We start from the raw sequence: 26804 nt of genomic DNA, 5'->3' as shown, positions 1-26804 counted from the left end.
AGTCACTTCTATCGCAACCCTTGTTCAGTGCCCTGAACATGAGTCACTTCTACCGCTACCCTTGTACGGTGTCTTGCAATAAACTTCAATGCAGGGAGATACAGAATTAGTGTGATTAGTGTGACACCGCGTTCTCTTATTATACTAAAAATAACTATAATTTCTAGCGCAACGAGTACTACGGCGCACCCACACAACTTCCAATATAACTCGCGTTACGGAATTTTCTCGCAATAAATTTCTATACAGGGGGATACAGAATTAAATTCACCATCTACGAAAATTATTTCGAACTAATTGTAATTCCGCGTTCGCGTGTTATACTAAAAAAACTATAATACCTAGCGCAACGAGTACTACGGCGCACACACACAACTTTCAATATAACTCGCGTTACGGAATTTTCTCGCAATAAATTTCTATACTGTGAGATACAGAATTAAATTCACAATCTAGGAAAATTATTTCGAACTAATTGTAATACCGCTTTCGCGTGTTATACTAAAAAACTACAATTCCTATCACAACGAGTACTACGGCGCACACACACAACTTTCAATATAACTCGCGTTATGGAATTATCTCTTGCTAATTTTTTTGTGTTTGCGATTTAAGCGCGATCAGCCGGGGCACGGGGAATTTATCCCGGTTGTCCCCCCGCCCTCTTAACCACCCTGCACGTAGATAGTACGTGATATATAGAAAACTTGTTTATAATAAGCAAATGTAAATTTTACCGAAAAATATAATTGAATTAAAATATAAACTTACCAGTGTATAGCTTATCGGGCTGCCAGGCACAACGAGTGCTGTAACTAAGCGAAAACATAAATTACAACAAAAATATTTCATACAATTGAATTATGTTATAATTAACAATCAACACAAAATAAACAATCTGTGCTGTTTAGTTAAAAAGACTTACACGAGCCTGATGAATGTTTCTTGATGGTAAGAATCAACATGGGAGCGATATATATTCGATTAATTTAGTAACTGACACCAAACACAACGCCGAGTGAAGAATGTTATCAAATCCACTATCACGTGACTTGTAATATACATAACAAACGCGATCAAAAACCGGCATTTCCGAACATTAAACAAATTACTATAGTCGCAAAGTACAAATAAATAGTCGATTGTCGATTGATATTCGAATATAACACTTTAGAATATTAAAGTCCGAATAAACGATATAAGTCTCTCAAAACACTACTGAATCAACCAGCGACCGGCACGAAACTGGCTGCAATCCACCGATAGTGCATGCCGAAACTGCGTAAACAACGACGGGACAGTATATGATAAGAAAGCAAGAGGTGCGCAAAGACGACGCGTCGAAGGCACGCGACCTTGTGAGCGAGTTGCAATAGATGCGCAAAGTCGACTGCGCGTCGATGGCACGCGACCTCGTGCGCGAATTTGCAATAGGCACATTACCTGTGATCTAAACTAAACTGCATGCAGCAAGTTGATGCGGCGCTAGGAGACAGCGCGCGGGACACATGCGTTAAAAACATTGTTGACACCGAATCGCAGATAACAGCATTGTATACAAAACTATTCTCGTGCCCACGTTTGTCGATAAATACAAAAATAAGCCGTATAACTCGATTTTATGATTTTTAGTGCATGCTAGTGCCATCTAAGAATGCGACAGATACTAGTCCCACAATTTAGACTATTATAATTAATAATTAATGTTTCCACGTGTTTCCATTTGTATGCAATACATATTAACAATTAACAAGTAGATCTTCTCTTAAACTATAACATGACCTTTAGAAACGCACAAAATGTATATTAGTTCACGAGATACAGGCCGATATCTAAACCAACTTTTTGAAATGTGAAAATAATGTCATTAATAAAGCCATTTTTAGAACACGTAGAAGGTTGAAAGGGTAGGGAAGACGCGTAAGTTATTAAGGAACTCTTAAGTATCATAGGAATCCAAAATGTTGTGATTTGCTCCATTGGTACAAGATATATGGTGTGTTTTCCAGGCAAAGTGATATTTCCCGTCATGATCAACTTTTACACAAACTTAACACATGGTCAAATCTAGATTCTAGAACATATTATAGATTAAAAACTAAAAACTGTGAGAAAGGGACAAATCGCAGTCTTAATCTACTAACAACACTCAATAAAATAAGACAGTTAAATTGGAAATCTAAGAGATGAAATTTTAATTCATATGAAAAAATGGGCTTGATAACTTATTTCCACGATTTTCGTAAGTGAATATCGTCTAAACTAAAAAATATTGCAAAAGAAAGCAAGAAATAGGTAAAGTAAATAGTTATTATTTCGGACTCGAAGTAGAAACTGTATTAAAACAACATTTATAAATCGTGACACAGGACGATTAACATTCAAATCAAAGTTTTAATAAAATATTCTACGCCACTTACACCAGAAAATAAGGTTGTGGACACAACCCAGGACACGATAATTCAACAATTCTACACAAAATACGGTTTTACACACCCCCCTAAAAGTTATACAAGAAAAATACATAATTAATTTATATTTGTATCCCAGCCAATATCAATGCACGTCAGCTGAATTTAATTTAAAACAGAAGTTTCGCATATTTTTTTTGTATAATTAAGCTCAAAGACAAAAATGGCAGGATATAATGGCGATATTTATCATCTTCATTCTTCTGTGCTTTCGAATCACCTTGGCCGGGAACCGGACCGAAAAGAGGGAACCAAAACATCTGAAAGTGAAACAAAATGGTATAAAATTGTTATCAAACTAAAAACATAAATTTAGTTATGTATTGTTATCAGCATCCTTTTGGAAAGAAACATTGTAAAATACGCTTTGTAAATTACTTCAATTTAAAATATTTTCATCATTAAATTATTAATCTTTATAAATCCTTGTACAATTCATAAAAATCAGTGACAATATTTGCCATCATGAACCTATTATTCTAAGTAAAAAATATAATAATTACCATTTATAATCCTGGCAACCTCAATTGAGAGATTCTGGTGAAGAGAAAATCAAAGCATCTGAAATTAGAACAAAAAACTATAAAATTTGGTATTACACCAACAACATTAATTTGGTTATGAATTGTTATCAGCATCCTTTTGGAAAGAAACATTGTAAAATACTCTTTGTAAATTACTTCAATTTAAAATATTTTCATCAGTAAATTATTGAACTTTAAAAATCTAGTATGATTACCAAAAACAATGGTAATAGTTTTCATCGTGAACTGATTAATTTAAAAAATTATAATTACCATTTAGAATTCTGGTCATCCCAATTGTAACATCTTGAATAGGAAACGAAAACACCTGAAAGTAACACAAAATGATATTAATTTGCTTTTAACTAAACACAAAAAATTAGGTGAATATTGCTATCAGCATCCTTTTGGTAAGAAACATTGTAAAATACTATTTGTAAATCACTTCAGTCTGAAGTTTGTCATCATTAATACTCAAAACAAAAACTGTTCTTGCAATCTCAAATAAAATATTTAATTCCGATGACTTACCTAAAAAAACAACGATGAGGCAGGAATGTTATTATCCTCAAAAGTAGTCATCTGAAAGATCAACTTCATTAATAACAGAATCATAACAATTTTAAATTTGAATTATAAAAATGAACTTCAGTCCTGTTGAGCTTTAACTGCCATCAAAGTTCTTTATGGAGTTAATTGTATCATCAGTTAATCGATTTTTTTTTAAATAGTATTAGAAGAAGAAATTACCTATTATTTTAATTAGGTTTGATGGTGGCGGAAATCACAATTGATAGAACACATTAACATCTGCAACAGGAAGAAACAATTAATATTACAGAGTTTCTCCATTAAAAAAACGAACAGGATAAAGACCATCAGTCCTGTTGAGCTTTAAGACACCATCAAAGTAATTTCCGGCTTAACTATATCATCATCAAAAGATCGTTTAATTTAATATAATTGTTATTTACCTGTTTGCGATTGTAGCACTCGTAGATGGGAAGAATTAACCAAAAACAAATCCAATCTATGGGAGAACCTGAAACAATACTTAAAGATCAAAATATTGCACATTTAAATTATTACAAAATAAGCGATGAGTATTAATCAGTTGGCCGTTCTTATTTGTCATCAATTTTTTTCAGAACAGGTCTGTGATTGAACAATCATCATATTAGAGATAGTTAAGAATAAGATATAAATTTATACTCACAATTCTTCAGATGTAACTGCCCCTCCTAATATTGTTGTAAAAAAATCCTTGCATTCGCTGAATGAAATTGCAATCAAATATAAAAATAAACAATAAAAATGTGAAATTTATTGCCTTAAAAACAAATTAACATATCGAGTCACTTCAAATTTCAAATTGTTTTCATGTTAAATAAATTAAAAAGTAACTGTGTTTTATGTTTATATTAAAGTTCATAGTTTCTGAAGTATATCTCCCTCTTCTATCGATCACGACTTGTGCTAGGCTTAATTAAATTGAATAGATAAAAAATATAAGTTCACTCTATTCACTGGAAATCAAAATCAAGCTTCATTTACCCTTGCAGCTAAATTAATAATCCCGTAATTATCTTCCGCATTGTGTTCAGAGTTAAAATAATAAAAAGTATGGTAATGTTGTTCAGCCGGTACCGTAATTTTGATCTGCGTTTAAAATGTGAGTAATTGCTGAGTTCGATACTTTTCGCTGTTAATTTATCGATTTTGTAGTTTATTTTGAATCTTTCAAACTTTGTACAGATCCTAACACCCCGATGTTTACATTTTGTCCAAGTAGGAAGCAAGGTCGGGCAGACCTTCCTTAAGACCCTTTCGTTTACGCGTGTCCTGCAAAAGAAAACGCAAGATATAGGAACTCGCTAGAACGAGAGCACACAAAAAATTAAATAAAGCTAAAAGAAACTGTTCGTCTCCCTATTCAGGCAAAAGAGATAAACTCTAATACCGAAACTTTAAGGACGGTTGATCTGCCAACAAACGCGAACAGTGATTGCATAAAAAATCAATCAGCGTTGTCTGTTTGTGGCTCAATTAAGTTATTTTTGATTTTCCAACATACCTGCACAATTTGGTATGGCTTCGTTCCAAGTTCCATGGGATTACCAGGCAGCACTTGCCAATGATCGAAGACGCATTGCGGGAAGGCTTGTCCGCCAGTGTTGGAGCGAAGATCAGCGGTGAATCCGAAGGACTCATTGACGGGCAAGTATGCCTTGACGACGAACATGGGGTACCTGTGACCTGTTGTTCCTCGAAAACGTGTCCACGACGTCTGTTCAATACACCGTAGATGCCACCAACGGCGACTTCGGGGCACTAAGAATAAAAATGAACTTTAGTAAAACGCAGAGAAGAACTTTGTGAGTGAAATTGTCTCTGATCGTCCTTTGGTTATCGTCCATGGAAAAAACGTAACCATACACATGAAAAGAGTTTAATGTTCCCACTACGAGCACACCTTGCCCACTCTATGATGCGAGCACGGCCGGCTTAGTTGTGTGGGGTATTCAAGAATTAACAAAGAAAAACATACCTGAATTTCGCAAAGGTAGACGGGCTCCATAAGCCTGGGCTGAGCAGTCATCAGACAAGCGTACAAACAACGACGAGTGGTTGGAATGATCTGGCCACCGCCTCTATGGATGGCGTCAGCGTGCAGGGTAACGTCGTAGATGTTGAAACGCACCGCACGCAAGTTCTCCTCAGAGAGGACACCTTCCTTGGACGCCCATTGGAAACCAGCGACGACAGAGTCCTTGATTTCGTTAAGGTATTGCACACCCTTGGTACAATCAAGCAAGATGTTGGGACCTGTGCCGTCAGGGCCGAAACACCAGATCTTACGAGCTTCGGTGATATCGTAGTCGTACTTGTCGCACAAGTAACGAGCGCGCACCTTGAAGTCATCACGTGGGTTGACCTCGCCATTGTCAATATCTTCGGCTAAGCCATCGGGCATGGGGCAAGCCTTCATGAACAACCTGTTATGCTTGTTGGGCGATTTCGACAGGCACATTTGGTCGGACTCCTCGCTGACTGTCTCACGGTAAGAGACAACAGGGTCGGATTTCTTAATTGGAATGCAGGCGTGGTCTTCTTCCAAATCCTTCAAGCAAATTTCCAAGTGCAACTCACCAGCACCGGCAATAATGTGCTCACCAGACTCTTCAATGATACATTGCACCATAGGATCGGATTTAGCCAAACGCTTCAAACCCTCCACAAGTTTGGGCAAATCAGCTGGGTTCTTGGGTTCGACAGCAACACGCACAACAGGTGATACAGAGAACTTCATGACCTTCATGTTGTGGGCGTCCTTGAAAGTGGAGATGGTTCCGGTCTTCACCAAGAACTGATCAACACCGACAAGACCACAGATGTTACCGCATGGCACATCTTCAATGGCTTCAACGTAACGTCCCATCATCAGGATGGTACGCTGAATGGCCTTCTCGTAGAGATCTTCCTTCTTACCGGGAACGTAGTTGGGGCCCATGATGCGAGCCTTCTGACCGGTGGCGACCTTGCCAGAGAAGACACGACCAAAAGCGTAGAATCTACCCTTATCGGATGTCGGTACCATCTTGGACACGTACATCATAAGGGGACCGTTCGGGTCACAGGTCTTGACACCGACGGCGGCCTCATCGTCATGAGGGCCTTCGTACAACATCTCCATACGGTACTTTTGCGCGACGACCGGCGACGGCAAATGAATGGCAATCATCTGAAGCAAAGCTTCACCAGCAGGCAACCATGTCCTCATTACAACCTTTAACAGTTGCTTGCCATCCTTGTCCTTATCTTCGTGTTTCAGAGTGATGCCCAATTTCGGGAGCAACGCTTCGTACTCTTCTTTCCTAAAAGAATACAGCTCAAATTAGTTAAGGGTTCTAGAAGACATAAAGACTGAGAACGGTCTTAAAATACATCAGTTGGCCGTTCTTATTTGTCATCAATTTTTTTCAGAACAGGTCTGTGATTGAACAATCATCATATAAAATCTAATTCAAGAAAATAAATAATTTTAAAACGCAATACATACTTGTAGTTCATGATGGAGTCAAACACCTTGTAGACGGGGTCCAAGATGTACATGCAGAAAGAACGTTTGTTATCGTCTTCCTTCTGCTTGGCCCACTTCTTGGTCTTGGCGTTGAAGAAGTTCTCACCCCAAAGACGGTTCATTAGCTTAACGACGTCGATCTTGAATTTCTCGGCGTACATCTCGGCGAATTGTTTCAGGGTAAAGGCCCAGCCGTGCAGACCGGAACCAAAACCAACTGAACCCTTGCTGGGGTCAACCTAATAAAAGCAATACACTTGAAATCATAACTAAATAATAAAAACTCACTAGAATTATTATGATTGTCTTCAAACTAGGAAATCGCATTGAACATAAATCGTCCAATGCAAGGCAAATGTTGAACGTTCACTATTCGAGCCCTTTCTTAATTGCAAAAACATGGAATGTTTGAACAACCTGTATGAACTCGGTGCATGCTGGCAAGTAAAGTAAATAACTTACGCGAACTTCACCCATTGGACCGCTGTCGTCAGAGTAGGTGGCGATGATTACGTTAACATTTTCCACAATACGCTGGAAAGTCTGGTACAATTCCTCAGAGTCCAATTGCAGCTCAAGAAGAGCACGGTCCATCTTGTTCATGAACAAAATTGGCTTGATACGTTCGGCGATGGCCTGGCGCAGTACAGTTTCGGTCTGTACGCACACACCTTAAATAAAAAACAGCAATTAAACATCTGTCTATTAACAAAATAAATTAAAAGAAAAATATTTTGCGAGTGTAGCGATCATGTCGTAGCAAATGCCCCAACCGAACATAAAGATAGAGGTCCTGTGGCAGCGTTTATCCACAATCGCAAATATAATCTTCTTCCATAGCGCACTGCCTTTCTGTCTTCGCAAACGCAAGTGCAAAAAAATCGTACTTAACGCGTGCTACAGAAAAACTCAAATGTGCTGGAAGGTATGTTCTAATTTCCACAAGAAATGTTAAATAAAATCAAAATTACCAGAAACGCAGTCAACGACGACCAAAGCACCGTCAGTCACACGCAGAGCAGCAGTTACCTCAGAAGAGAAGTCAACGTGTCCGGGAGAATCGATCAAGTTGATCAAGAAACCCTTCACGTCCTTTTCGCGCTGGTCAGCGTTGGTGATGAACACCAAATCCTTATCTTCCAGTTCAAAGTACATGGAGATAGCGCTAAAATAAAATTGAAACCATTAGATTTCAGATTTGATATCTACACAAATTAAAAATTATGAAAAAGTAATAATCAGTTTGTTGTTATTTTATCTTCAATACTTTTACAGAACAGGTCTGTGAACAAATCATCATTTTATGAATTAAGTGAATATAAAATGAAACTTACGTCGACTTGATGGTAATACATCTTTCCTGCTCATCCTTACGTGTGTCGGTAAAACGGGTCTCACCAGCCTTGGCACCAGCAATGATACCAGCTTTGGAGACCAAAGAGTCAGTCAGCGTGGATTTGCCGTGGTCCACGTGAGCAATGACGGACATGTTACGGATGTTCCGCTTCTTGTCCATCATGCCACGGATTTCGTCGACGGTAAAGTTAACCTGCAATTAGAAACTACATATTAGCGTTGGTTCAACAATATGGTTGATAATATCGACATGTCGACGGAGCATGCAGCATGTGTGCGGTTGCAGCTTATCGTATGCGTCCATAGAAAACTCTCCACATAGTAACTCACCATATTTATGAATTAAATGTAAAATATATCAGACACAAAATATAAACCGTGTTAAAATTTCAAGTGCCACGAGTAAAGCTGACGTTCGAAAGTATATCGTTCACAGACGACTCGAATATGATAAACAGCGCGATGCCGATGCAGTTCCATATTTATAGCCTTCAACGAGTTTCGCATTCTTGTGCAACATCACACAACGCGTCGATTTTTCGCGAAACAAAAAGCCATCTGGTTCAAATACGCACACGTATCGACGCAGTGAAACACGCCGCACATTTCTGTTGTGTTATATATTGAAAAAAATACTTGCCATCTTGGATGTTCCTTGATTCGTTTAGCACAGTCAAAAACACGAACGCCAGTTATGGCGCACAGCCCGTGAAAAGGAAGAGCCAAGCTAGAACTCTTGCCACGAAGTGGACTAGCTGGATGAGGTCGCCACTAGTCGCAATGTCTCGACCAATGAGCGACCGAGATTCGATGACCTACGAAGCAAACGAAACACACGACTTTTAGAGTGGGAATAAGAAAAGCAATCGTTTGCAAGATGCAACGAAATCGGTTAAAATTAACTGAGCGGCGTTATGCACTAATCTTACCTTCAGTACGGACGGATCTTAGATAAAGAGGGTTTGAAAATTGTTGTGCGGCCTTTTATATCTTCCCTTCCAAACTTTGTAGGGTATTTATTTCACGCATGTGCAATGCCTCATTGCTGCAAACAATGCAACATGTTGAAATATACTTTTAGTGTTATATTATCACAAGTAAAATTGCATAACAACATGCAATTTTTATTCTAACTACCAACGAGAAATAATTATGGAGTAAAAATATCCGTTAAACTAAAGTTATACAAAAGTAATAAAAAATAAATATTTGTGCGTTGATGCGAAGTAGGCAACCAAATATACCTCAATCGGGAAATAGAAAATGTAACTGGAATCTTAATTTTATAAAGGAATACAAAATGTTTATAATTCATTGATTAACAATGTTAACATCTACAAATCATTGCACTTTGTTGAGGATTCACTCATTTATATTGATAAAAATTCATTTATACACTAATTATTTTCTTTTTCATCAAAATATAAATTTGTACATATAATATCAAGAAAAATATTGAAATAAGTATGCAGTTATAACTAGTTGAGTATTGTAAAAAACAATAGTTTTAAAATTATATCATATGTATGTAGAACAAATATTTTACAGTCTTGTTTAAGTTAAACATTAATAACGACATATCTTACAGGTCTTCTAATAAATACTCTTTAAGAACATTAGGAAGAGGCAGGTTGGGCACATCTTTCTGCGTGATGCGCAACAAAATAGCTTCCCTGCACGCGGATTGCAAACTTCGCACTCCGTACAACTGAATTATCCGCACTTTTTTCGTGGCCCCATACACGTCCACCACAACATAAAGTGGTGCTTCTCTGTAGGGAATCTTTGTTACACAAGCTCCCTGATCCTCTCCATTGATAATATAATGCATGTTTGCTAGACTATCAGATGTTGGAATGTACATAACACCAATCCTACTGTAGATATCTGTTGGTAGAATTTGTTTTGAAGGTTTCAATAAACTCAGTGGTACTGTGCCTCTGGATGTCCTGATTCGATTATCATGCGGGCTTAGTTTAAAGCCGGGGTCATACGTGAAAAAATGATTCCAAGCCTTTGATATACCATATATCCATGTTGTGCCTCTGGAGGATAAATCTGGCAGAGCGAACCGCGGCTCCACTTTGTCTGTGAATACCGTATCGGGGTCTAATTGGGTAAGACCAATACGCAGATGACCACTCCAGCCGCTCTCGATTTGTTCGATTTCGATCACAAATATTTCACCAGGCAAGAGTGGTTTCTCGCTGAATGTGAGCGCATTTGCGAAACTTTTCTTACGATATGCGACTGTGTTGTCGTGTGTGAGGAGGATGTTTTCACCGTGGTATGGATGAAATCGGGTGACCGTCACCCGGTCGGACATCGTTACGAATGCTGCAAATTGAAATTGACGACACGGTTTATCACGTCACATTAATTAGTTGATATTTCGATGGAAAACACTGTGTTCCATTTTTCAAACTTGCAATATTGCGTGTTGTTCTACAGTCAACCATAACATAACCTCTTTACTTTCACTTGACTAGGCTGTCAATATGAGAATAAGGAAGGAGCAGAAGATGAAGATTACAAAACAGGAAAAGTTTTGCGTCAAAATGAAAGATGATTTATAATTTGACGTAATTTGAAACTTATGTCAGTCTTTTTGTTTGTAATTGTTAAAAAATCCGCAGTTTTGTCAGTTTGTAGATAAGAATTTCAAAATGCTTTCAAAATAAGCTTATTTGTTAATATCATCCGCCATTTTGATAAGAATAGCAACAAACACAAAACATGGGCAAAAAATGTAATAATAAATATTGACATAAGTTGTTATCAACGAATGGCATCAAAGTACCACCGATAGAGGGGGTACACAGTAAGATAAGCAAATAAATGAGAATTCAAAAATATTCAAAGTTACGAGTTAAAGTTTTGTCATATCAAATTATCCGAATTAATTCGCATTAGCTTTTGCTGTACAAGCACACACATTAATTCCTAAAGTAGCCTAAAATGTAAAATTGAGGATGACGATAATTTTCGCATTTAAAACTTATTAGCGCATTTACCCTAACGCAAAAATTACAATTTTGTATTCCCCGAAACAGTTTAAAAACCAAAAATTACAAAATAAAGCTGTTCAATTAACTAAGTAAATAAACAATTTTTTTTTTCAATACTGTTTTAATGTGGATTGGGAAATTCACCACTCTAATCTGGAGCACTTAAAAGCGGTTGTTATTTTGAAGATTACTGAAAGCATCGTCTCGCCTCTCTTCAAGTGTGAACACACGCGGTGATTACTCGTTTGTTGTGAGTTTGGACTTTTTAAGTCCTGACGGCGTCATCAGGCGCGAGTCTGGCGTGTCGCATCGCACCGTTTATCAAGTTAAACGAATTAAAGCGCTCGCCGAATGCACTCAGACGAGCGTGGCGCGATTGCAATAAAACTTGAATCGAAAAAAGTGCGCGTGTCCATGGTATCCGTGTCCATTTGATCCTGCAACATGGCGTCGGCGAAGAATGAAGACGAGCAGCCGAATTACACATTGGCGGAGAAACTGCGCATCGTCTTGACCAACATCACCGTCGAGCCGATAATCATATGCTATGTGATTCCAGGCGTCTTGGGCAGCCTCGCCATGCAACAACTTTACCTCGAAAAAGCCTGTCGAGTCGATCTCGCAATGAACGAGACCATCTGCGACGCCATTTCCGTGCATAACTCAAGCGGATATCAAAAGGAAGACGAAGCAGAAGTGCAGAAATACGTCGCTACTATGTTTTCATACAAAAATGTTCTTCAATCAGTGATACCATCAGTGTTGTTGCTGTTTATTGGATCGTGGAGTGACAGATACAACCGGCGTAAACCATGGATCATGCTACCATTAGTCTGTGAGCTTACAACCGTAATGGGATTCTGGTTAACAACATATTTCTTCTATGAAATGACCGTGATTTACAACGTGATCATCGATGGCATTGCACCTGTGATGTCCGGGGGTGGATATGCGTTTGGAATGGCATTGTATGCACACATCAGTTGTATTACCACGGAAGCGACTAGGACCGTACGAATTGGGGCGGCGAATATGTTGTGGAGTCTTTGTTATACTTTGGGAATGGCTTTAAGTGGAGTTGTGTATATTCAACTAGGTTTCTACGGGGTGTACATTATTTCAATTGTTATATATCTAACCGGGTTGTACTATGGGCACACGTGTGTAGAGGAAGCACCATGGCCAGAAAAATCCCAAGACGAAGTAGAAACTAGGAAAAATCAAAAGAAGAAAAACTTTTGTTTGGATTTTTTCAATTGGAGTCTAGTAAAAGACACTTTTAACGTTGCATTCAAAACTGGTGAGCGTAACAGAAAGGCTAGGATTTTAGCTATTATGGTTTTGGTTATGGTTATCATAGGACCCCTTCACGGTGTGCATTTTGTGCTAGAAACTGCAATAAGTTGTTTTATGTGATTAAAATTTTAGGTGAATTTGTTGTGTGGTACATGTTCGTACGTTACACTTTTCATTGGAACGAAATTGAGTATAGCATTTTCTGCACGTACTATTCCATCGTACATATTGTTGGTAAGTGACAACCAAAAACTTTTACAGATATCTGTAAATTAGTATTACTGTGGTGTAATTTAGGAACCGTGTTTGCGTTGATGTTCTTCTCGAAATACTTGAAGTTAGACGATTCACTCTTAGGCATGATTTCGAGCATGAGTAAAATCCTCTCATCGTTCGTCTATGCATTCGCACCAAATTCAACAATATTTTACTGCGGTAAGTAGCGCTCATAACCTAACCTCAAAGCAATAACCATCAAAATAATGACATAATTCAAGGTGCAATAATTGAAATGTTTAATGGCACATCATTCATTGCCATGCGTTCGATAATATCAAAACTAGTGCCGGTTGATGAATTAGGCAAAATCTATTCGTTGTTTGGCTTGTGTGAAGCCCTAATGCCATTGGTCTACGGCCCTATGTACAGCTACATCTATAAGAATACGATAAACTTCATGCCGGGCATGTTTTTCATCGCCGGCGGCATCCTAACCGTGCCATCAGTAATAATGTTCGGGTATGTGGGACATCCTTTTCACGTTTTTCATTGTGCATCAATTGCTGATCAGCGCGACTAATTGGTCACTTTCAGTTGGTTGTACTTCGAGCACAAAAGGGATTTGCGGCTCGATGCAGAGAAGAAAAACGACGAAGCGACGGCAATGTTAGAGAAAACATCAAATAACGGTAAAACAAATGGCACCTCGAATGGCATTGCGAAACCAACATCTACATGATACCTACCAGAATGTTATTTTATTATTAATTCATATATTTGCGTAAAAATATTTTATTTATTTATTAAATGCATTAAAATTGTTTAAGATAACGACTTGTCTATTTTTTGCATTTACGCGCCATCATCACGGTTATATAATAATAATTATTGTTAATGGTCAATTACCAAGATGTTTCTGCGAATCAACTTTTAAAAAATGCGCATCATGTGTTTTTTTCATAACAATGTGTATCCGCCGTAATGACAAATTACTGTTTGCTTTGACCGAAAAGCAGTAGTTAAGCCAGGCATGTGCCAACTTTAAACCATGTTAAGCCGTAATCTAATTTCGAGTCTGGCGTCGCGCCCGCCTCTGCGATCTGCGCTTCTTACCAGCTTATCATTTGATAACTGCGTAACTTGTTTATCAGCACTCGAAAAATGAATAGATTTTAATCGCACACAACTTGTGTATTAAGCAATCATGGAAACCAGTGAATTATCGCATTTAAATCAAGTGAAGAGTGAAACCGTCGAAAATGACAACAAACCGGAAAGAGTTTACACATTCAGTGAAAAATTCAAAATGGTGGCGACAAACATCACCGTGGAGCCGATCATGCTCTGCTACGATATTCCGCATGTGGTGGCATCCTTGGCAATGCAACACTTAAATCTTGAGAAAGCCTGCCGTGTTGATCTCAATTATACAACATCGATTTGTGATGCGATGGCAGTGCACAACGAGACAGGTTATGCCAAAGAAGACGAAGCCATTGTGCAAAAATACGTCGCATCCGCAATGGCATATCGTAGTATCCTGCAAAGCGTCATACCAACAATCCTAGTTTTATTCTTAGGATCATGGAGTGATCGCCATCAGAAACGTAAACCATGTATAATCCTACCATTATTCGGAGAAGTTGTATTAGTACTTGGATTAACAATAAGCACATACTTCTTTTATGAAATGCCAATTATCTACAATGTGTTCATCGAAGGGCTGCCACCTGCTTTGACAGGAGGTGTGCATTCAATAGACATGGCCGTTTTTGCTTACATCAGCAGTGTAACCACCTTGGAAGAGCGTACAGTGCGTGTAGGCGCTGTGAATTTAATCATTACCGTCGCTGGGACAATTGGTTCGGCAATTTGCGGTGTACTCTACTACAAACTTGGTTTTTACGGTTGTTATGTATTAACAATATCCGCGTACACCTTCGGAATTTTTACACCATGATACGCATCAAAGATACAAAATTGAGGAGGATATTAACGCTGAACCAAAAATCCTTTTGGTTGACTTTTTTAATCCTGAAATTGTCAAGGATACCTTTCAGGTGGCGTTTAAAGAGGGTGAACGTAATCGACGCAAACGAATCTTAGCTATTATGTTGCTAGTTGTGGTTATTATCGGGCCTATGATTGGAGAACATAATGTTTTGTATATGTTTACAAGATATCGATATGAATGGGATGAAATTGACTATAGTATCTATAATACTTTTTATGCAGTAGTCCATATAGCAGGTAATTATTATTAAAAATGCTAATAAATTAACTATTAACTATTTTAATAATGATTTATGTTGCAGGAGGAATTTTTCATTGATGTTATTCTCAAAATACTTAAAATTCGACGACGCCATGCTTGGAATGTTGTCCAGCACAAGTAAAATCCTTGCATCGCTAGTATTCGCTTTTGCTCCATCGCCTACAGTGTTCTATATCGGAGCAATCGTGGAAATGTTTAATGGCTCATCATTTATAGCCATGCGTACAATCATCTCGAAGCTGGTACCAGCAAACGAGCTAGGGAAAATTTATTCGATATTCAGCGTGTGTGAAGCGATAACTCCTTTGCTTTACGGTCCAATGTACACATCTATTTACAAACTAACCATTGATGTTGTTCCGGGGGCCTTTTTCCTTGCTGGTGGCCTACTTACAATACCATCTGTTCTAATATTTTAGTAAGTAAATTAAAATCAACATAAAAACTATAAAAAATTACTAAAAATCACATTTTAGTTGGTTACATCTAGAAAATCAACATGATATTAAAACTGGTGCCATTCCTAAAACTACAGAAAATAAAAAAGTTAATAATACAGAATTAACTCCAATTGCCAATGAAAAAAGCAATTAATAAATATAATCAAAATAAAATCATGTAAAAGGCTTTAAAAACTTGGATGTGGATGATTCCCGGCATACTTTTCGATGCGTCTCAATACGATTTGGAAAGAAAGTCCTGCCGCACTTTTCGCACGGAATTAACTCGTTGAGATGGTTTTCCCAAATGCGATGAAACGTGCCAACAAAATCAACACCACCAGACGCTAACAAACAAAACAAACAGTTATCATTTACTACCAGAAAAAAAACCTAAAACATGTTATTAGTTTATTAATACCTTATTATTATTATTGTTTACTTAAAATTTCAAGTTCATGTTATGAAAAATATATATTTTAATCACCCGCTGATAAAACTACATACAAACACAACCGAATCAATTTTTTCGTCTTCGGAAACAAAAAAAAAAGTCTTATCGCTTCGACACCACATACGAGTATTAACCAGATTACATTCACAGCAAACTTATTGTTTAATTAACTGTTGTATTATGTAGTATTAGTATTATTAGTTGTAGTAGTAATATTGCCTATTTATAATAAACGTTAACGTCGTCTTAGTTTTGTATTGATAGTCAATAGTCACAATGTAGGATATCACGTGGCGTGGTTGTGGTAGTGGTGCATGTTAATCGCATGTCGATGAAAATTGATGTGGTTTATGTTGGCGGCCCCTTGCAGCTACGCTCGTGCACATCGACACGATCAGGGTTGAAAGTGCGTTTGCACAGGTGGCACGGCACCAGTTGGTCGAGATGCGATTGCCAGTTGGCTTCCTCGGTTGCGAGAAAGTCGATTTTACCATCGGCTGCAAAAACGCATTTTTCTTTTGCCATCTAATCTAACACATCCTCAATAATTAAAGCATAAGTGTGCTTATGAGTATGAACTTATCATTAGTGATTGTGAGTTCAATGACCTTCATCGATCAGCAATCCTTGAGGGTGTATCCTTGCACCCTGGCAATAAACGTCATAACTATGTTTGAAATATTGATTATTTTCGACAGTGTTTATAGAAAAATAAAATCAATACTTTTGTATTATTCAGTGTCGGATAATTCAAGTTGATGGTCAAAAAATGCTTCATTTACGCTTTTTTATTGCGCTGAATAAACATTTTCTATACGTATGTGTAATATTTAAGTACGTTGACCCTATCATAATTTCACCACGCTTTCTTTCGGCTTGTAAGAAAACTTTACGATGTATTTCCTTACAACGTACGACCTGGTTTTATGATTGCTGCAATTTGGTGGAAATACTAGTAATTATTACGACTTGAGCGATTTTAATACGACCCGATTAGTTTTCACCCGCTTGTGCAGTTTATTCTTTAGTGTAAGTGTGTAAGCACCTGTTTTTATAGATGTAGATGATGTTGATGATGAGGATGAAGTTTTCGTCATGATGGAAAGCGGCTCAACCAAGCGCAACTTACGTGTGAATTTAATATCTGGTTTCGGTGGTGTTGGCCGCCGCTTCTCAATCGGTAGTTTATCGTTTTCGGCGCGCCATTTTTAAGACACTGTGGTTCGTGGATGTATATCGATGCGACGCCAAATAACCGACCACAAAGGTAACAAGGAAACATGTGAGGTTTTTTATCGGTAGATGATGGACGCTCTTCAGATGTCGCAGCTTCTTTCATTTCTTTTTCTGTAAATTTCATAGAAATAAAATAAAATTTGTTTAAAAGGATTTTTGCACCTTTTGTAATTTTTAAGGCACTGTGGTTCGTGAATTTTCACAGATTTTGATCCAAACATTTTTCCACAATGTGGACATGGCACCAGTCCAGGTATCGGCTGCGGTAAGGTAGTCTTATGTGATAAATCACTGATTGCCGATACACTCGACGATTTCTGAAATATCAATAATGTCAACATTACAAATTACATTCTAATATTTCATCCTTGAAAGTAGTAGAAAATAGCGCATCATGGAAAAACACCAACTTCTTGGATTAACTCCATCTAAGCTCGACAAACGTACAAATTGAGTAAACATCACGATGCGATAACATGTCATAATGACAATATGTTATACAGTACCTTGAATATAATATATTACACAATATTTTACCACAAAATAACATAATCCCCATGTAAATCAAAATCCTTTACTCATTCTACGAAAATATACACCTCTGGCTTTACCGGATTATAAGTACTTGCTGGCATTGAATTTGAAAACCGTTTGCTTCAGAAAAAATCGAAAAGCTCCTGCACACACATGATAAGCGCGAAATTCAAGGCAACTTACGAATTTCGTCGGACTCACGACGCCATTATTCGTTCTTCTCGGGTACATGTGAAAGACACACAGTTAATTTCTGAGCGCGCGTTTTCTTGCCGGTCGCTATCAACACCCGATGCCAATAAACAAATGAAAAAACAATATTAACAAACAATTGATAGTGAGCTATCTCTCCGCTGAGAGGCGATAATTTCTTTGTAGCGTCTCGCGTTTTTGAATGAACTGAGCTCAAACAGCGATCACTGTGCGCTCATCCATTAAACAAATGCACGTGCGCACACAAAGCCACTAAAACCATCCAATAACTTAATAAAAACTCAATTAAAATGGATTTGGCGAAGAGTATAAGCATGGAGGCAATACCCTCCAAGGATATGGACGCTGAGCCAGCTGTACCGGAACCAGGTTTGACCGCGTGCCAAAAATTCCGCTTGGTTTTCAGTAACATCACAGTGGAACCAATCATGGTCTGTTATGTCCTACCGAATGTAATGGCTTCCCTGGCGATGCAGAATTTAAATCTGGAGAAAGCCTGCCGGGTTGATCTGGGGTATGATACGGATATATGTGACGCAATGGCGGCGCGTAACAAAACAGGTTATTCTAAGGAAGAAGAAGAATCCGTGCAGAAATTGGTCGCCACTGCAATGGCCTGCAAGAATATCATACAAAGTCTCTTGCCTTCTTTGTTATTAATGTTTCTTGGGTCATGGAGTGATCGAAATAATCGCCGGAAACCGTGTATCATGTTACCGATTGTCGGAGAAATGGTAACAGCGACTGGGTTTTTAATTTGCACGTATTATTTCAACGAATTGTCGATTGTTTTCAATGTGATTGCTGAGGCAGTACCACCTGCATTGACCGGTGGATGGTTTTCAATGTTTATGGGAGTTTTTGCTTATATAAGTGGTGTTTCCACCCTGGAGACAAGAACGTTACGCATAGGAGCCGTGAATTTGTTTAGTAATGTCAGCGTTACCATTGGTATCGCTTTGAGCGGGATCCTGTACAAACAAATCGGTTTTTATGGAGTTTTTAGTTTAGCTCTTTCTGCTTACATAATCGGCTTTTTGTATGGAATGTTAAGAGTGAAAGAAGTTGAATTACCAGCTGAGCAAGTAGAAGATATCGAATTTGTTAAAAAAAATGAAGAAAACGTTAAAAATGTGAAACAAAGAGGCTTTTTAGCAGATTTCTTTGATATTAAACATATCAAGGACACATTTGCAGTTGCATTCAAAGAAGGTGCCCGAAATAGAAAAAAGCGTATCGGTATTATTATGATTTTGGTTATGGTCATCATAGGACCTCTGCATGGTATGTACCTTATCAAGTGTCAATACTTAATTATTCTAGTTTTATCTTGACATATTGTTTATTGGTCATTTTATCCATGTTTACAGATAATTACTGTTTGTAAACATGGATATTTACTAAGAAACAAAAGGAAATCCAGTTCTTTCTTATTATTATTCTTTCTTTCGACTTATGTTCCACTGGTCTATATTATTATCAGCAACTGCGTATATTCGTGTTTATGTTTACACTCTTCAAACTGTTTGATCTTTTTCCAGGTGAATTAAACGTCATGTACCTGTTTGTACGGTATAAGTTTCAATGGGACGAAATTGATTACAGTATCTACAGTACATTCACATTTTTGGCACATTTAGCTGGTAATTATTATAAGTAATAATTACTTATTTTTAAATTGAATCATATATTTTAGGGACAATATTCTCATTGGTAATTTTATCTAAACACCTCAAAATGGACGATGCGCTCCTAGGAATGATTTCCAGCATGAGTAAAATTCTTTCTTGTTTTGTTTATGCCTTCGCGCCAACTCCTTCTATATTTTATTTGGGTGCCATTGTGGAGATGCTTAATGGAACGTCGTTTATTGCTATGAGATCAATTATATCAAAACTTGTACCGGGTGATGAACTAGGTAGGAAATTAATGTTTCCTATTGATTAATTTTTAATATCATTTTTTCTTGAAGGGAAAATTTATTCCTTATTTGGTGTTTCGGAAGCTTTAATGCCACTGCTGTACGGTCCAATGTACAGTTTTATCTATAAACATACGATAAGCTTCCTTCCAGGCGCATTTTTCTTGGCTGGTGGATTTTTAACCATTCCATCTGTTCTTATTTTCATGTAAGTAATTATTAATAGACGTTTTTAGTTCATTATTTCTTTTGTCGCGATAATATTAATATTATTTTACTTTTTAGTTGGTTATACAACGAACATAAACGCGACGAACGAGAAGAAGCAATGAACAAAGGCCAAGAGATGAAATTACTACTTCTAGTTCCACCCTCAGAGAATGTAAAACACAACAATAAACATCCATCATAAAAAGTGCATCGTTCAATATTTTACACGTAATATTAATAAATATGTATAACTACTATTAATATTTGATGCATATACTGAAAAGTTTATAAAAATATAAAATATATTAAAAGGAAATGTACAAAAGTTTCAAGAAAGTTAATATTTCTCAACGCCACCGACGTTCCTGATAAAATAATAATTAAATAAACCATAATCTAGTTAATCAATACTTAATACTTACAACAGGACCTCTTTGGGGTTCTTTACAGCTGCGAAGGTGAACTTCCAGCCGATCGGGAAGGAATGTTCGTTGGCAATTTTTACACGAAATTAATTGAGCCTGCAGGGAAAGAAAAAATTACTTAATCCATTTGCCATATCAAAATATTATGGTTTCCCTTTGCCTAATCAAATATAAAAGCAATTTATGACCTTATTTAATTACGATTTTCATTATGTGCGCATTTTTCCTTGTAACACAAAAGATAATACTATATATTTATGCAAATATGCCCTTTCAACTTCAACATATTACCCTAACGTGGGAATAATTTATTGATTTCTTTGATTTACCATATTCATAGCACTATAATAACCTTGTTGGTTATCAATCTTAGGTGCAACCTCGAATGTGCAACCTACAAATCGCTTTAATTATCATACATTATCGAAACCCAGCATAAAACGTAAAAATTTCTCGTAAAAACGCATACTTTTCCCCAAAAATAAGTGATACACCAAAAACTAATTTTCTGATTAGAATCACACTGACAGTCAAACAATAATGACCTAGCCCTGGTCATAAAACCTTGTCTAAAAGTATAATGTCGGTCATCTATAAGAAACAAACAAACATACAGCGCGATAACGACCAAAATATTGTCCATTGTCGCACCCTCCCCGATCAATTCCACATTCACCCCTTCTCAATAAATAATGCCTTCTTTTTTCCTGTCCACTATCCTGTTGTTTAAATTGTCGTATGACGCACATTAAACGTCTTTTATTTTCGTAGCATTCGGCGTCTCACGCAAGAATAAATTATTCACATAGACAATGCATTAGTGCTTTTCAATTCACTATATCCACACACATCAATTGAAGAGAAATTTTAAAAGCAATAAAGACTAAATTATAAACAAATGGCAGTGAAACTAATGTGAAGCGACGGTTAAGTTCAAAGTTAATCGAACAAAAATTGATTATTCGCATAGACGGCGCTCTTTTTTATTAGACAATTTGTCGGGCTCATTATTTCTTTGTCCTTTGTGCATCGCATGCACGTGGACTGCTTTCATTATCATATCATTGACATTCAGTATACAAGTATACACTATGAATAGGATTCTATTCATTCTATAGTCAACGCAACCTTATAAAATGTCAGTTTTTTTTATTAATTACTCTAAAAATATTTGTGATATTTTAATAAATCTTTCAGTAATTGAATCAGATATAAATTCTTAATCAGAATGTGCTTAAACAATAATATTTAGATTGTTATACTAAATGTTATAAACAAAACAAATTGATTTTGAAAATATTTTTTATCTTGACCTAATTTCCTCGATAACTTTTGATAAAATCATCCAATAAATAAAATCTAAACATACTTAGATAAAGAATTTAATTCCAGATGAATTTGTAAAGTTTCATTAATAAAAGTTTAATACTTTTCGATTAATTATATAATAACTGAACTATCGCAGTAAACCCACCGTAACTATTTAAAATAAACAATTTCTATTTTAATAAAAACTCTTGGTATATTTTTTATGTTTCTCCATTAAACTCACACTTTTGTTGTGATAAAAAAAGCGACATTAGATAAGGTCGCATGTAGGTAATCGTTAATCGATTTTAAGTACGCGTATGAGTATAAACCTTATATGAGCACCTTATATTTATTTGCCCCAATATATTTATTATTGTGTAATATGCTGTCACTCTGGAATAAAACGAGTGATACGTTAGTTTACAAGTACCTGTGCGGATTCCCATGCAAATTTATTCCATTCCTCCTTCGTCATTGGCGTGTCAGGTTTGATCGGCCGCTTCTTCTGCAACTGTCGCGGTAATTTTCGATTTTCACGCTCCCATTTCTACAAACAAATAAGGAGAACTATGCAAATGTTATACCAACTAGTTTAAAGTACCAGAAGTCAAGAAATAAACAACCTTTGACGTTTGCAAGTTGAAAAGTATTTGTAAATTGAGCAGAGTTACAAAGTTAGATAGAACGGAAGTAGATGTGCGGTTCCTTCCGGCCCCGTGGCCTGGGTTCTATTCAGTTGTGGAAAATCGGATAGATTGTTGAAAAGGGTGCAAATGTTTGTAGTTCACTAGGTCATAGGTCAAATTGAAAAAAAAAAGTAATGAGCACAAAACTTAAAGATTGCAAAAAAAATTAATTCACGTTGACGTTTTAAGTGTGGAATTATTATTTGCGTTGCAATTTAGTGCTGTTTATGCATTTTATTGATTTTATCTTATACGTATTATAGTAAAGAAAGTTGTTGTGTTCAGATTAGGTTTCAACTAATATAATACCAAAACAATATAGCTAGCAACATCTAACTGCAGCAAAGTAAACTAAAAATAGAAATATTTATGTTCTACAATTCCCGAAATCATGCACAAACAACACCTGCATTAGTAAAGTACACCGAGCAATTTAAATTCAGTACCGCGTTTATATAACACTAAAATTAAACTAAAACCAATAGAATCAATAGTCTGAAAACCTCTCTATACAATTTTCAAAGATCTATTATATCCTAACAATATGCACAATGCTGTTTGCTACAATAATGACCCATGTAAAAAAAACACTCCAAACTACAAAAGACGAATCCATCAAAAGCCATAATTAAAGGTAGCGTTACGTAAAAGTCGATTACTCTTTTTTAATATCCTTACTTTGACTGAATGCCTTGATTTGACTACTGTTTGTTAGCATGCTAAAAATGGATCAAGCATATTCACACAATTCGAATTCATCATGTTGACATTAAAAAAAAGACAACCGCATTTGCTCTAATTAATAAATAATAAGAAGGAAAATTCGTATTCGAGAGAGGTTATTGATTCTATAAGTGAGAAAATACGGCGATATAAGAATATGCTAATTATTTATACATGGGACCAGCTGATGATTTAAGAAGTCTAAAAATAGAAATATTACTAATGCAAAACGTTACCAATTGTTGTTTTGGAGTTAATGTTCAAATATAAACATGTATAAATCATTTTAATGTATTGAGGTAACAATTGGGCATAATATATATATTCGGTGACCAAAAAGGGCCAAAAAAGACAAAATTCAGTAGCAGAACTAAAAAAAGTATCCTGGTTGCCAATATTTTCAAAATTTTAAATATATTAAAAAATATGGTTTTAAAATTTAGTGGGAACCTTTAAAATTAATATTTTTCTATCTTTTTAACGTTTTTCTGTTTGAATTTTGAAATTTTTCTGTGAAAACTAGAAATTTTAAAAAATCAGCTTGTATCAACATAGATATAATCGAAGTATAAATATTAAATTCCATAATGACATTGCAAGGGCGACTCATCGACCGCTTAATTATATAATCGATACACCCACCATTAAAATACAACCCCTGTTGTAATGCACCATTGCCCACGTAAATAGCAAGTTTAAAAAAAATCAATTACTCACCTCTAAACATTTGGGCTCGTGCAATGGTAACGACGCCGTGCCAAATTCCCTCCCGCAGATGTAACACGTCAAAGTCCTTGGTCCTTTCGCCGATTTTACTTTACTCTCAATCGGCGCCATTTCTACAGGAATTTCGGGCGTCTTAGGCTCCAGTTTTGATTTATAACGAATCGCCACAGGTTTCTGTACCGTATTTTTCGTCGGAATCTTAATTTCTAATTTTCTAATAGGCTTGAGCGGTGTTGTGGGATGGCTGTGAAATCGTTCTGGCGCGTCGGGACGTCCGCACGTCGTGCACGGCTCCGGCAATAGTTTTGTCGATATCGGTTTGACGCTGTTGCTAATACTCGCGTTATTGTTGATCTCGGCGTTGACGGCGGTGGCGCTCACGGCCGGCTTTCGCAATTTGCTTTTCGATGTGACTGATGTGACGATCCGAGGTGGCCGCAGGAGTGTCGCTGCTGTGCGCTTGCCGGTCTCGCGTCCCGACGATAAAGATTCGTCCTCCCAGCTTGCTTCGGCTTCGCTGAGTGTTTCATGCTTGCGCTGTTTCTTCGACTTTTCCCCCGGGGATTTTGTGACCGGTAAAGGTCGCCGGCGTTCTATAATCGCGGTGCGATGGCGAGATTTGCGCACAGTGGTCGCCGCACGGTTGATATTACTTAAAGGCACGCGACATATTGTCGCAACCGCCAAAAATTCTTTCCGAATTAGCGACATATCAATTTGGTCCATATATTTCGCATCTAGGACTTGTGGACGCTCTAATGTCGCAGTCAATGGCCGCTCTCGATTATACTCATCATCGTTATCATCGTGTTCACTGTTTAATTCATTATTAATATTAATATCACTAGTTTTCTTCGGCCAGGTCTTGGTGAAAAGACGTAGGCCATGATTGGTTTTCATTTCGTCCTCGTTGCGATCACTTGATGCACTCTTATCACTTTTCTGTAACAACGGGAGCACTAAGAAAGTTTTCGGGGAATTGTCCAGCGCTCGCTTGTAATTTCGCCAACGCATTTGGATTAGATGTAGAAAAAAATTGAATCAAATCAAGATCACGCGAGCATTTGCATTCGAGGTTACTGTGATCACGCTTCGCGTGAATATTTCGATTATTACCGCGGACCACCGACGTGCGGCACCAACCGACTTCGGCGTGCGTTTGCCGCTGGTAAACTTACAATATCCATACAAACGGTAACCGATGGTAACCAGCACAAGGGGGTGGACGTAGTCACACGGTGTAGTCACAATCCCACCACCTATGGCGACGCGCACGCGATTCATGACTAATGCCAGAGGACTACTTACTGTAAAAGGCATTTGGTCTTCTTCTGTCTCTGTATCAACGTATCAACGAGGAAATAAAAATCATTCAACCATGTTTCGATGCAAATAAGCTGTGGTATATAATGACGTCATTGAGCGCTGACAAACTCGGATCGAAGTTGCATTTATGGAGTAATCGAGTTTTGTTTGTTTTTCTATTACGTGTTCGGTTATAATAAGATCAACCGTGAACTTCCGATGTAATAAAAGACCCGCCTCGGTGAATTGAGATGACACGTGGATAATAATTTAGTAGTAGTTCAAAATTGGTCCAAAAATTATATGAAAATGATGGCGATGATGTTTCGAATGTCAATTTTGAAAGTGAAATAGACAGTTTGATTTGAATAAAAAATCAATCATTGATTGTTCATTTACATTATTGTGCTTTTTATTTACCTATAACCTTTATTTCTATTTGAGGATTAAAGTTAAATTTTATGTGCCACATTCGTATGCTTATATTAACTGATATTGCATATTAATATGCACATTCTATAAAATAAATTTCCGGTAAATTTACAAACATGCTGGTCTATGAGAATGTGGAATGTGTTGAGCGTAACAATAATAAGTTAATCATTGAAAGTGACAACCGGTATAAACAAATGTTTCGTAATTTTGCAATTTCAAACAAAGAATACTTTAATTTTCTTTTTTGAAAATAAAAAAGGTAAAACTAAAATGACGCTCAAAAATAAAATAACCTCTCTTTTGCTCAACGTAACGAAGATATAAGTAAGTAAATTCATTGTTTAATATCGATTAATACCGAAAACAATAACAACCTTGTTCCACATTTGCGCTATCGCCACGCCGGAAAACACTAAATGCATTTCCCTGTTAATTACGAGTATAATTATACGGACTGCGTAAAATTGCACCTGCAATTCATTAATCATTTGATACGCTCAGGTTAACTGTACGCTGTTTTTTTTTGTTCCTCTAACAAGTAAATATTGTTCGTGCTTATACAATTGTTTAATGTGCACAAATAAAGCACAAATAAAGGAAATTTTTCCGAATTGCGTAAGTACCGTTATAGTCGTGATATTTTACTGGAATAACATTTTATTTAACAACAGTGCGTAAATTATTCCACGCACATTCCCGCATTTGTTTATTTACTGCGTCTGATCAACATCCAGGCATGCAGCGTACATTAATGTACGCATAATCTCTAATAGGTTTTTTATCACCGCATGTCGGCGACGAAAAAATTTCAAAAATAGCCAACGCATTGTTTAAAACAGACAAAATCGCGCGCGTCCTTGATTTAAAAAGATAATTACTCACAAATAAACGTTAGCTCATCCGACAAATAAAAAATACGTATATTACCATGTGATGATTTTAATTAGCACCAACT

General features: G+C 36.8%; 6 protein-coding genes and 1 long non-coding RNA gene across 7 annotated transcripts; 3 read left to right on the top strand and 4 right to left on the bottom strand.

Annotated features, from left to right (window-relative positions):
* Nucleotides 1-2521: 2521 nt before the first annotated feature.
* On the bottom strand, nucleotides 2522-4184 carry LOC135797931 (uncharacterized). The gene is made up of 6 exons (XR_010549649.1): nucleotides 3970-4184; nucleotides 3746-3805; nucleotides 3527-3577; nucleotides 3269-3323; nucleotides 2975-3032; nucleotides 2522-2731 (listed from the first exon to the last, which is right to left on the bottom strand). It is a non-coding gene; the product is annotated as an uncharacterized lncRNA (long non-coding RNA).
* A 516-nt stretch (nucleotides 4185-4700) lies between these two features.
* Nucleotides 4701-9424, bottom strand: LOC135797930 (eukaryotic translation elongation factor 2-like). Its single transcript, XM_065310528.1, is given in 10 exon segments — nucleotides 4701-4837; nucleotides 5070-5242; nucleotides 5245-5326; nucleotides 5544-6870; nucleotides 7056-7315; nucleotides 7539-7747; nucleotides 8048-8241; nucleotides 8411-8625; nucleotides 9073-9247; nucleotides 9362-9424. Coding segments are annotated over 9 exon segments (2532 nt in total). The 5' UTR covers nucleotides 9076-9247; nucleotides 9362-9424; the 3' UTR covers nucleotides 4701-4768.
* Nucleotides 9425-9782: 358 nt separating this feature from the next.
* On the bottom strand, nucleotides 9783-11021 carry LOC135799017 (neuralized-like protein 2). The gene has a single exon (XM_065312028.1). The coding sequence runs from the start codon at nucleotides 10756-10758 to the stop codon at nucleotides 10015-10017; it is 744 nt and encodes a 247-aa protein (XP_065168100.1). The 5' UTR covers nucleotides 10759-11021; the 3' UTR covers nucleotides 9783-10014.
* Nucleotides 11022-11642: 621 nt separating this feature from the next.
* Nucleotides 11643-13786, top strand: LOC135799016 (probable peptidoglycan muropeptide transporter SLC46). The gene is made up of 5 exons (XM_065312027.1): nucleotides 11643-12812; nucleotides 12869-12970; nucleotides 13034-13171; nucleotides 13234-13474; nucleotides 13550-13786. The coding sequence occupies exons 1-5, from the start codon at nucleotides 11885-11887 to the stop codon at nucleotides 13692-13694; spliced, it is 1554 nt and encodes a 517-aa protein (XP_065168099.1). The 5' UTR covers nucleotides 11643-11884; the 3' UTR covers nucleotides 13695-13786.
* Nucleotides 13787-14159: 373 nt separating this feature from the next.
* Nucleotides 14160-14915, top strand: LOC135799762 (lysosomal proton-coupled steroid conjugate and bile acid symporter SLC46A3-like). The gene has a single exon (XM_065312969.1). The coding sequence runs from the start codon at nucleotides 14160-14162 to the stop codon at nucleotides 14913-14915; it is 756 nt and encodes a 251-aa protein (XP_065169041.1).
* A 1449-nt stretch (nucleotides 14916-16364) lies between these two features.
* Nucleotides 16365-25265, bottom strand: LOC135799761 (zinc finger protein 474-like). The gene is given in 7 exon segments (XM_065312967.1): nucleotides 16365-16621; nucleotides 17254-17334; nucleotides 17337-17471; nucleotides 17533-17677; nucleotides 20661-20759; nucleotides 22405-22521; nucleotides 24101-25265. Coding segments are annotated over 7 exon segments (1749 nt in total). The 5' UTR covers nucleotides 25124-25265; the 3' UTR covers nucleotides 16365-16472.
* On the top strand, nucleotides 17881-20564 carry LOC135798018 (probable peptidoglycan muropeptide transporter SLC46). The gene is made up of 5 exons (XM_065310674.1): nucleotides 17881-19391; nucleotides 19649-19750; nucleotides 19804-20025; nucleotides 20080-20236; nucleotides 20314-20564. The coding sequence occupies exons 1-5, from the start codon at nucleotides 18398-18400 to the stop codon at nucleotides 20438-20440; spliced, it is 1602 nt and encodes a 533-aa protein (XP_065166746.1). The 5' UTR covers nucleotides 17881-18397; the 3' UTR covers nucleotides 20441-20564.
* Nucleotides 25266-26804: the final 1539 nt, after the last annotated feature.

This window comes from Atheta coriaria, unplaced genomic scaffold (genome assembly GCF_025399875.1).
Source record: "Atheta coriaria isolate IRGN ID8LTWV9N9 unplaced genomic scaffold, Caltech_Dcor_3.1 hic_scaffold_9_pilon, whole genome shotgun sequence".
In the NCBI taxonomy this organism is placed as follows: domain Eukaryota; kingdom Metazoa; phylum Arthropoda; class Insecta; order Coleoptera; family Staphylinidae; genus Dalotia; species Dalotia coriaria.
The sequence above is the reverse complement of the archived record's forward strand: the minus strand, read 5'-3'. Positions and strand labels throughout refer to the sequence as shown.